This window comes from Physeter macrocephalus, chromosome 21 (assembly GCF_002837175.3).
Source record: "Physeter macrocephalus isolate SW-GA chromosome 21, ASM283717v5, whole genome shotgun sequence".
Classification (NCBI taxonomy): Eukaryota; Metazoa; Chordata; class Mammalia; order Artiodactyla; family Physeteridae; genus Physeter; species Physeter macrocephalus.
In genome coordinates, this window is record NC_041234.1 from 84,285,940 (window position 1) to 84,298,008 (window position 12,069).

The 12,069-nt window shown below is 44.6% G+C and overlaps 1 protein-coding gene across 1 annotated transcript in view; it reads right to left on the reverse strand.

The window, feature by feature from the left end:
- GUCY2F (guanylate cyclase 2F, retinal) overlaps nt 1-12,069 on the reverse strand; it is an 82,398-nt gene that overhangs the window by 8,563 nt on the left and 61,766 nt on the right. Inside the window, exons 12-16 of the mRNA XM_007105795.2 lie at nt 10,647-10,795; nt 8,008-8,171; nt 7,022-7,214; nt 3,676-3,850; nt 246-344 (exon numbers count right to left, since the gene is read on the reverse strand). Coding sequence (XP_007105857.2) covers nt 246-344; nt 3,676-3,850; nt 7,022-7,214; nt 8,008-8,171; nt 10,647-10,795 — 780 coding nt within the window. The remainder of the gene's footprint in view (nt 1-245; nt 345-3,675; nt 3,851-7,021; nt 7,215-8,007; nt 8,172-10,646; nt 10,796-12,069) is intronic.

Sequence of the window (12,069 nt, forward strand, 5' to 3'; positions counted from 1 at the left end):
TTGCGGCACGTGGGATCTTTAGTTGCGGCACGTGGGACCTTTAGTTGCAGCACGTGGGATCTTTAGTTGCGGCACGTGAGATCTAGTTCCCTGGCCAGGGATCGAACCCGGGCCCCCTGCATTGGGAGCGTGGAGTCTTAATCACTGGACCACCAGGGAAGTCCCTCTTTCTCCTCTCTTGAGGAAGAATCACTTTGTCAGTAGCAGGAGGTTACCATCCCATCCATCCCTCTAGAAGTACTCACGTAACCCTGTTGATTCCATCCGAGAAGCTGTGTTCACAGTGTCTCCAAATAAGCAGTATCTGGGCATGGTGAGGCCCACCACTCCAGCAGCAACCGGCCCTATAGAGTAGCAGGCAATTGGGAGTATAGTCAACAGGTATGCATCCAATGCTAATAGAGGAACACTGCCAAGGGAAGAAATGCAGCTGCATAAAAGAGTAAAGTTGCCACTAAATAGCTCTGGGCATCTGAAGGAAGTCTTACAGTGAGTAATGAACTCTTTGCCCTACGAGAAAGCAAATTTATAACGATGAAGAAATGATTACCCTTTTGATTTATACCTTTGTTCCAAGTAACAGTTATACCCAAGACGCTTATATCTGTCAACAGGGACAAATAAGCATTAAACCCAATCAGAAAAGCCTGGACAGGGATTCAGGATCCAAACATGTTTTTTTGCAAGGGATAAAATGTGACTCTTTCTTGTGCCTTAGGGTTGGAAGGAGGGATCTCATAGGGCTGTCTCCCAAATTGTGTCTATAAAGAGAATTATTGCTAAGACAGTTGGAAAATCTGAAAAGAAGTAGAGTTGACATTCGATCATTTGTGTTAGGAGCATGTAGGAGTAGTATATAAAGATAATCTGAGAATATTTTCTATTTGCCCTTAGAATGGTTTTTGTTCGTACATTTTAATACGATCATGTCAAGTGTTCAGAGAGTGAACATTACTTGAAAAAATCTCAGCAACCATACTGAAAACCTAGTTCAAGATGATCTAGAAATTTCTCTACCTTCACCTTTCTGGTCTCTGTTCTGTTTCCATGTGAAAAGTGTTCAGCATTATCTTTTTGCTGTTTCCTGAATTAGAGAAATAATTAAGTGTTTTTGCTTCAAAAAGTTCTTTCTGAACATTAATTTTTAAGAATAAAAGTTATGTTTCTCATTTTAATTTCTCACCCATTAAGAAGCATTCATTAAGCCCTGAGCTAGGCACCAAGGGGAATAAAAAATGTAGCACATGGTCTCAGTTCTCCAGGAGTTTATAATCTAATTGAAGAAAAGAGACTACCAAACTGGAAGCAATTAAGCAACAACCCAAGACAATGTATGGCTGAGGCAAGATAAATGGCACAGGCAGAAGTGCTCTAATAGTTTAGAAAATGGGGGAGGGGTTGCTTATTAAGACCTGGTTCAGTCAAAAATGGCCCAATGGAGAAGGTAAGATTTGATTTGGATCTTGATGGGGGTAGGATTTGAGTAGGAGGAAAGGGACATAAATCAAAGGTTTCTGGTTGGGACTGAGCATGGAATTTTGGGAAGCTCTTAAAGAAAGCAGTCTGCTTAGTTCAGGTGCCTAAGGAGAAACTAGAGACAAGGTTGGCTATTGGGTTGTACAAGATGGCAGACCTTGAAACATTAGAGAAGTTTGAGCAGGGAATTACATGATGAAAATCCTTTTTCTTTTTTTTTCCCTCAGGTCAGTGTATAGAACACATCAAAAGGGGAGAAAGGAAAACCGTTAAGTGTAATAGCAGTAATTCAAGCACAAGGTTGTAAGTACTGGAAAGGAGGTGATGATGGACGGAGGGCAAAACAGAGTGATAAAAGAGAGACATTATCAAAAGAGAAGTGTTGACTGTCTGATTGACAACCATGAGGAAATTGGCATGGGCTTATGAGCTTACACTGGTTTGTGGGAAAAGATGACTTGAAGCTTTAGATATGCTGAATTTGAAGTAATGGTGAATCATCCAAGAAGAGATGTGCTGAGGGGGGTTGCTGATGTAAACCTGAAGCACAAATGGGAGATGAAGGCTTTTCTTTAAAAGAAAAATACTGAAAACCTGCTATGTGCTAAGCATTCAGGATACAAAAATGAGTAAGATCTGGTTCCTGCCATCAAGGAGCTTACAGTCTAATGGAAGGTCACTCAAGCCAGCACAGATATGGTGATTACTATGAGAAGGATGGATAGAAAGAAGCAAGAGTGGAAGCGAGAAGATGCTATTGCAGTGATCCAGGCAAGAGATGCTGGTGGCATAGACTTAAGTGGTGAGAGTCAAGAAGAGAAAGTCAGAATCAAGAAATACTGAAAAAGTAAAACGTTTAAGACTTAGTAATTGGTTGAATGGTGAAGGTCAGGGTGAGGGAGGAGTCAAGGAGGGTGACTCTCAAGACTAACTGGAATAACTAGGTGAATGGTGGTGACACCGACTGAAATAGAAAATAAGTACAGGAAGAGGAGGCTGTTTATGTGGGAAGAAAATCTTTCTGTTTTGGATCTGTTGAGTCTGAGGTCTGTGTGGAACATTCAAGTGGAAATGTCAGTAGCAAGTCTGATATATAGGGCTGGAGCTTAAGGGAGAAGACCGGTGCTGAAGTTGTAGAGTTGGAAATCATCAGCCCACGAGTGGTAGTTAGACTATAGACATGGATGAGATGACCCAGAAGAGCATATAAGGGGAGAGAAACAGTGGATGAAAGACAGAACCCTGAGGCATATCAATATTTAAGGGACAGATAAAGACAGAAGAGATTATCAGACAATGGTAGAAATGAAAGCCAGGTTGGAGCGGGTTGAGAAATGAATTCGAGGTCAGGACATACAGAGAGGAAGGAGATCACAGCTCAGAGCTTTGCAGAAAATGTGGGAGCAGTTAGAGAGCAGGGATTGCTAAGAGAGCCAGTAAATGAAATGGAGAAGAAGAATTCAGAGAGTGAGGAGGAGGTCATAAAAGCCAATTGAGGGAGAATCGTCAAGAATATCAAATGCTGCAGAGATAAGGGCAGACTAGGACTGGGAAAAGTGGTAGGGCTAAAGCCAGATTGCAAAGGGGCTAAAGAGGCAATGGATAGTGAAGAAATGGCATGATAAATGTCAATCATTCTTCTACAAAATTTGGTAGGAAAGGGATGAAAATGATGGGAGAAGAAAAGGAACCTAGAAAAACAAAGCAAAGATAAAGAGGAGGGGAGTAAAGAGGGGAGCAAGAGGCTAGTAGGTGAGAGACCTGTGAAGACACCTGTGAATGTGAAGATAGATGGAAAGGGTACAAGGAAGGGGAGTCCTGAAGATGTTCAAGCAAGTGAAGAGGCGTGTGGGAGAAAAATACTCCAGGAGTTGAGATTTTAATGAATTAAAGGAATTATCCTAAATACCACATGTGCAGGTTGGTCTTGTATCATAGTCAAACATGGAACTGTTGGCTCTAACAGGAAAGGTAGACTGGAAGGGTTTGGTACCTAGAACAAGGGCTGCTGCCCACTGGGGTAGGGCAGGTGCTGGGAAGAGAGTAAACTTGGGGAGACATAAAGGAATGATGTAGCACTAGACACCTGGATAATCCAGCTGCCAATAATCAGGGGAGAGCTACCCTCTTCCTCCCATTTCTAGCCTTCCCTTGAGGTGCATGGGAATGTCTTCTCTTGCTTTAGCTGCTGGTTGTTACCTGAGTGCAGGCCTATTCGAATCCGGACTGGCACCTCTGGCATGTGCCGCATCTTGAAGGTACCCACAGAGCTGAGGATATCTAGGGACATGTTTGCAATCTCGGCTGCATGCCTCATGTCATTCCTCTTTGGGAGGCCTGAGGCCACCATGTAAGCATCTCCAATGGTCTCTACCTGGAAATCAGGGGAAATCGAATTAGCAAGTAAATAACGTGTGTGTGTGTGTGTGTGTGTGTGTGTGTGTGTGTGTGTGTGTTTTCACAGAGCTTAAAGGGTATGATGGAGGCCAAGTGTTCTTCTTGTAAAGTGAGGAAGACAGAGAGAGGCTGTCAGTGCTTCCCAGGCCTGCCTGTACACTTAAGGAGCTTCACTTAAAAAAAATACTGATGTCTAGGTCCCCTACCTGTAGATTCTGCAGCTACTTCTCAGGTTCCTGTCTGACCCTAGAGAATTATCAGGCTCCCAATAATTCATCCTAGGAGAAGGTGCTTTCCCAGCAAGCATTTCTCTAGACGATTTCGGGTCAATAACCTAGAACAGCCTTAAGGAAAGTATAGGGAAAAGGAAAGGAAGGAGGTGAAAGATTCCGTTCCTTCTGTTTTGCCTAGCTAATATGATGGAGTTAGCTTTGCAGTGTCCTTGGGTGTGAGAACTCAGTCTTTCCCCACCAGGTCCGTCCCCCTGTCCTAGTGCTACCTCAATTGCTTTGCAGGGGCGGTTAGAGCTGGACACCTGTAAATAAAGGCGAATGAATCTGTGCTCCTCGTCTTCCCCACAGAAGCGTACTCACTCTTTTAGGTGATTAGTAAGGTGAAACTTTTCAGGTAAATCCAAAAGATAAGTAAGCTGAAGGGACTTCCCTGAAATGTGCCTGTCAGACTCTGCTAGTGCAAGTTTGGATCCAGTTAAAATCTATGCTCTCCTAAAGAACTGAACTCACAGATTGCCATAGTTAAGAGCATGAAATTCTGAAGTCATACAGCCTCGTTTAAAATTCCAGATGCACCATTACGTGTGGCTTTAGTCACGTAATTTAACCTCTCTCTGCTTCAGTATCCTTACCTGTAAAATAGGGATGATGACAGCACCTACGTCCTAGAATTTTCTAAGTACTAAAAAATATATGTTAAAGTACTTAAAACCTCTCTGGGGGATAATAAGCGCAAGCCATGAGCACCACCGCCATCATTATCACCACATCACCATCGTCAAACTGACGTGTCTTGAAACAAGTCATAGGATTGTGCCTATGACTCAGCTCCAGAGACGATTTCATAATTGGCAATAGGCCCCTCATCATGACTTCCTATGTAGCCAATAACAGCGATCCTTTGCACCTATGGTACTTTGTACCTCAGGATGCTTCCGTTCAGGGCCTCCTATACCTGGTGCAATTTGAGAAAAGGATCCCTGCTCTCAGATAAGCATGGCTGCCTGCGCAGAGGAAGGCAACAGTACAATGCAAATACCATATGGGAGGGAGAAACTCACTGGCTGGCCATCATCATTGACTGGTGGTTGACACTTGAGCTTTAATGAGTCGGTCATCCAGGAGCCCCCAGGAATATGGATGAGAAAGTTAGAAAGGCAGGGAACACGGGCACTGCTTGGCCTTGGTGTGAGACTGCTGTGGGGAATGGTGGATTGTAGAAACCAGCATAAGGACACAGAAAGGGAAGAGGAGGAGGTATAGGAAGGGGTCTGGTTGAGACGGAGTGGTAGTAGAAGAACTGAAACTGGAAACAAATCACTAACTTCATAATTTTGCAGCAGCCATTTCAGATTATCAAGTGCTAGGGGAGGTGATTCCAATTTTACAGGTAAGGAAAATGAAAACACAAACGGTTTTGGTAACTCGCTGCTGGTCCAATTTTTATTTCCTTTGCATTGTGTTGTTTTTATTAAAAATGACTGAAAACTTAGATTCCATTTTTGGATTTATATAGCCTTACTCTGTCCTGAAAACAGCCCACTAGCTTCTTAGTGCAGCCGTGAAGTATCAAAATACCTAACAACCTCATTCCCAAGACCCCCAACAATTGTCTGAACAGTATCAGCTGGATTGATTAAACCAGTGGCTGTGTTACTGCCCGCACTGAGTCATCTTTGATTTTAGTTTCAACTGAATTAGCTTTCAGTGATTTGTTTTTCTCTTCAGGCTGCTTGAGTTCAACAAGTTAAGACAGGTAGTCTGATTCCATGGATTTTTCCTCCACCGTGGTTTCCATGTGTGCTTCTTGATTAGTTTGCAGCTCCTGCTGATTGACAGGTATGATGTCTATTTCTGAGCCCTATTTAGGCAGCTTGGCCTAGCCCCGAGGCTCTCTACTTGACCTGAAAGGGCCCTGTCTAATCTGAGATAAACACACTGCCCTGTGTGTGATTTGAGAGTTGGAACATTTCAGACTACTGTGAAGGATCCAATGAATGGAGCTACTCATTCTCCAGCTCTACCTGGGTTCCTGGGACAGAGGAGCTGTCTAAAGTGTGGGATGCCTGGGGCATCCTTCTCCATCAATAAAACAAGTAACCATGTTGCAGACGTGGAAATGTTCCTATGTAGCTATGAGATTTTTAGTCATTTTCTGCCTAGAGACAGGACGACACATACAATCAAGGGTAAAGAAGCATGGCACCGAAATGAGTGAATGTAGTCATCTGTTCTGTACTCATCTTCTGCAACCTTTGAAAGGAAGAGTGGAAATTGACAGGCTGGAGGGGTGGGGGGAAGTGGAAGCAGTGGGTTGCAACCTCACAATTAATCACTTCCCAAGACCTCAGACCACTAGGTGGGCTTTAGGTTACCCTATAGCAATCCCAGAGAGCCTCAGGTCCAATAGCTCTTTGACATGTATAATGCCAGATTTCCCTCCTGTATAAAAACGGTACCTAAAGGAGGAAACCAAGTTTTAACAGCATGTATTAGATGTACACAAACTTTACCAGGATGAACTCTGTCATACTCATCAACTATGGGCCAGACACCAGTACTTTCTGTATCCCCTTCCGTGTCTGCACTGTGGGTACTTAGAAACTGAAGTGCAATAATGCTTTTTGGCCCCAACCTCTTCTTAGTCCCAGTTCTAGAAAATAGCTCAAAAGAAATCTGACTGGCAATCTCTTGCCGGGTTGAGATTGTTGTTTTGGAAAGTGTGAAATTCTACGCATTCTATTTGGCCTTCATTTCCAGTGGGAGACCAATGGAAGTAGTGTACTATTTACATTTTAATTCCTAAATAACAGCATTCAATACAATTGCATCCTTCCTTCCATTTTGGAGTACACATAGGTGAGCCTCATATCAAAATTTCTCTCTGGAATATATTGCTCTGCTAAGTAACGTACCTTGTAGACATCATGACTGCCAATGATGGCATCAAAGAGTGTGTACAGGTCATTGAGAAGATCCACCACCTCGATGGGCTCACTCATGGCTGAGATCGTGGTGAAGCCCACAATATCGCTGAAGTACAAGGTGACCAAGTCAAAGCCCTCAGGTTCAACCGTGCAGCCCTTTTTGAGGGATTCAGCAACTGATCTGAAAACAGACACAGCTATTCCTCAGAGGACACAGGTCTCCCTCCAGGCCACACAAAACATCTGCTAGAACACAACTTCTCCAAAAATCACTACCAAGTAAGTGATAAGGAAGAAAATGTCACCTGAATGCAAACACTCATTCTTTCATCTATTTTACAAATAGATATTGAGTGCTTACAATGTGCCAGGCACTGTGCCAGGTGCTGGAATGCATCATTGAGCAGAGAGCCCTGATCTGTACCTTTGTGGAGTTTTTTTCAACTCTCTATCCTTCCTCAGTCCCCGCCCAGCTCTACCCACCTGAGGGGGAAATGTTCCCAGTCAGCTGCCTTTGCATGAGACTAGCTTCCCCAATTATCTCCTAGAAGATCATGTTACAACATGATAAGGTGCCTTGGAAATTTTGGAAATTGTAGCAACACATAAGGCTTTCACCTAAGGAAGGAAAAACGTAGAAAAACAACCCTGCTACTTTCCTCTAGGAGCTAAAAAATCTGCCTCCTTTTAATTGGTCAACTTCCAGGCAAAGTCATGAAGTGACACATAGAAAAGCCGAGGCATCAAAAACTTAAATGACTAGCATGATACACAAGCAGTGGAAAATTAGGAAGTGTGCTCTGCTCCCTTGGCTTTCCAATTCTTCTTTGATTTGAAGGTGTGACTCAAACCTACTGGGAGTGGAGAGTGTACGGGACCGGGGGAGGGAGCAGTTAGTTGATGGGTAATTTTTTTCTATTTTTAATAGAACACATTGTTACAAGCATTCACACTCCTCAGGTGTTCACACATACGGTGGTAGCATCTGTGTTAGAAGCTTTTCCGTTTTCTGTTTTTCAATTTCCAGCTCTTCAGTCCGCTCCCGGATCAAATCTTCCAGGTTGCTAGAATATTGCTCCAGCATCCGAAGCATAGAGTCAATAATATTAGTCTTCTTCCCTTTATTGAAAGTTTTAAACTGGAAGTAAACAGAAAGAGGAGCCAGGGAATTCTTACTTCTTAAACTTAGAGATGATGCAACAGGACCCCCTTATCATAAATCCCTTCCTCTAAAATGAAAAGGCAGGAGAGGTGACCCCAAGTATAAATAGGAAAAGTCACTACCCACCCTTATTGTCACCCTGGCCCACTCACAGGGCTCTTTTTCCCTGAGTAGTTCTTCCCCTACCCTTCTGGTTCTTTCAAGTCTAAGCAAAGGTGCTCTCCAGGCAGGATCCTTCAGTTCTGAGATGCTAGCACATGAATAGTTAGCCACTTCAAGGGCAGCAGGATTTGGTCTTGAGCTCAGGCCAGTTGTGAGTGGGGTCAGGGGAAGAGGGCAGGGAGTGCTCTTTTACTCTTCTAGATCATCAACCTATAAAATCATCCTTATCTTCTAATGCTACCATGTTGCCAGTTCTTGGGCAGTGGGAGGTTCTTTGACCTCTTAAATATGACCCAAGATCGACATGGTAAGATCTACCCCTATTTCTTACCAGGGGTCCAAGAATAATGGTGTCCCCTAGCACTTGGCCTTCATGTCAGTCAGGGTCATGTAAAAATTCAACTGGTCTTTCCCCTGGTCCTTTAGAGGTGGCTGCATGCCACAGATTTTCAATAAGCCCCCCTGGGACCCTGTTCATTTACAGAGACAAGGAGCTTGGCATGGCGTTGGAATCACGAGGGGTAACCCCTCCTTATTGCTGTATTCAGCATGCAAAATGCTGGGTTGACAACAAGGGAAGACTGGTGGTAATTTTGCTCAGCACATGCCTAGGAATCTGTCCCAATGAACCCTTTTATACAGCTGAGCCACACGTGCTCTATGTAGCACTCAATGCCCCAAGGCTAACACTAGGAGTTTCCTTCTGAGCCTGGTCCACATCTACGTGTCCACCAAGGTCCTACAGTAGCCAGCTCAGATGCCTTGGGCTCCCCCTATTGCCTAACCCAGGGAGCCTCCCTCTCTTCCTCTTCCCATTTCAGTTTTATTAGCTGCAGGGAGTTGGGAGGCTACCCTTGTCTTTCAGACAGTCCAAACTTCCACCGAAGCATTTCAGTGAGGGCAGCTCCAAGCCATCTTGTTTGAAGGTCGTATGACGTGCACTCCTTCTATCTATCACCGGCTTCTCTGCTGCCTTCTGAAATAACATCTCTAGCATCAATACCAGGGCAAATGCTTTTTCTCTGGCCTCATGGTAAGTTTTCAGAAATTTGACCTTCATGGTCCTTTGCCTTTTCCATACTATTGAATACCTGTTTGAGTGTCCTCAAAAAACTCAGCCAGGCTAATGGAGGCATTGTTACCTGGGGACACGGATGACTTCATATTCAGGGCCCCTCAGGCTTTCAATCCAAGTCTTTCTTTTTTCCGCCTCAGATACCTGCCACTCACAGAGCATCTCAGTGCTGTACCCTAGCCAGGCTCAAAAGCCCCCCCGCCAGAGCTGACACAGCACTCCCAGAGAGCGCCCTCAGCTTCGGTATCCTGTAGTTTGAACAAATCCCTCAACAGCATGCTCCAACAGAGGAACCACACCCTAGCAGGGCTCCCTTAGCAGGGCTCTCTCTGTCTGCTCCCCATTTTCCCCTTTTAATCCCCAACTCTAGGGAAAAGCATCAACCTCTTTAGGAACTCAGTATCTTAAGGAGAGAGCTTATCAATTCTCGTGCACTCCATTGCCTCAAGTCGTTCCCTAGAAACCTAAGGAATCCCCTGCTTTTGTATTCCACATCTGCATTTCCTTCCATCTGGAACACCGTTTCAAACACCCCATATTTTCCCTGACCCTCCAAAAACAATCTGGCTTCACTTAAATGGGATACTCATCAACGTTCTCTGGAATTTCCAAAGCAAAGGGGGCTCTACGAGGATCCCCACCTAGTCCAGGATACATCTATTCCATCTTCTAATGGTCTCAATGCCATTGTCTTGCAAGTGCCTAGTGGTTCAAATCCATCTTTGAAAGGTTAGTTAGATCGGATTGTGGATGGTCTGGGACAGAGGTTCAGATAAAGAGCACAAAAACCTATCCTTGGGCTTCCCTGGTGGCGTAGTGGTTGAGAGTCCGCCTGCCGAGGCAGGGGACACGGGTTCGTGCCCCAGTCCGGGAGGATCCCACGTGCCGCTGGGCCCGTGAGCCGTGGCCGCTGAGCCTGCGCGTCCGGAGCCTGTGCTCCGCAACGGGAGAGGCCACAGCAGTGAGAGGCCCGCATATCGCAAAAACAAACAAACGAACAAAAACCTATCCTTGTGCTCTTGGAGGATGTGCTGGGGATGCTCCAGCACCAAAGGCCTTCAAATAGCCAATTCCGTGCTTCTTCCCCAAGACGAATGCCTTTTTCTCTTGCAAGAGGTTCCACAGTATGATGAGAACCCAAGGAGTTCATTTTAGGTAGGCTGGTTTCAGGATGGCTTCTGGGCTATGAGTGTTAAGATTCACGGAGTCCTTACCTGGTTAAATATTTCATCGAAAGTTGGTCGCTGTTCGGCAGCCTCAGCCCAGCACTGCTTCATCAGCTGGAGGCATTCTGGAGGGGCGTGCTCAGGAGGAACCACTGGTCTGTAGACAGGAGGAGGCTTCTTAAGTCTTTCTATGATTTCTGTCCAGAAGCAAGAAGAAAAAGGTCTACAGATTGTGGGGAAAGCACCAAGATTTGGCAAAGATAATTGAGTTTTAGCCAAGAATAGGGTTGGTCAGGAGAAATTACAAAAAGGCCATGTCTTTTGCTTTCTCCTTAGGTGGCCTGAATATAAATTGTATCTGAACAAAGGCTACATCAATCAATTGAGGAAGGACTGAGAAACTAATCAATTGAGCTATTGGTATCATTTAAGCACAGCTTTATTCTGCTTCTGCTAGATATTATTTATGTTTTCATTGAAGTATAGTTGATTTACAATGTGTTAATTTCTGTTGTACGGCAAAATGATTCAGTTTATATATATGTGTATATATATATATATACATATATATATTCTTTTTCATATTCTTTTTAATTATGGTTTATTACAGGATATTTAATATAGCTCCCTGTGCTATACATTAGGACCTTGTTGTTTATCCATTGTTTCAATGATCTGGCTCCTTTCACCCACCCCCAGATCATATAAGCCTCTCAATCCCTACAGTAGACACAATTAGCCCCCGCTGAAGGCCCAGGCCCAGCCCAGTTCCAGGCTACGGGTCCTGCCTGTCCCCTAAGGTAAGGGAATTAAGAACTCCAGTAAAGGGACTTCCCTGGTGGTGCAGTGGTTAAGAATCCACCTGCCAACACGGGGCACATGGGTTCGATCCCTGGTCCGGGAAGATCCCACATTCCGCGGAGCAACTAAGCCCACGTGCACCACAGCTACTGAAGCCAGTGCACCTAGAGCCCACGCTCCGCAACAAGAGAAGCCACTGCAATGAGAAGCCCGCGCACCGTAACGAAGAGTAGCCCCCGCTCGCCACAGCTAGAGAAAGCCCGCGCACAGCAATGAAGACCCAACGCAGCCAAAAATAAATAAATAAATAAATGAAACAAAACTCCAGTAAATAGTTCAGGGCCTCATTGGGATCCTTCTGGCTGCTGGTACTTGAACCCCACTTTCAGTGGAACATTAACTGCGTATCAGACTATGGGCTGAGCACTTTGCATGGTTTCTCTGCTTCCAGCCTCGCCTTCAACAAACCATTCTGAAAACATGGATTTGGCCGTGTCACTTTTTTGCTTAAAATCCCTTCATGGATTTTTATTACCCACAGGATAAAATCCAAGCCCCGACTATCTCTTTGGCTTATTTCTTTTTTTTTTTTTTTTTTTTTTTTTTTTTTTTGGTGGTATGCGGGCCTTCCTCTGCCGCGGCCTCTCCCGTTGCGGAGCACAGGCTCCGG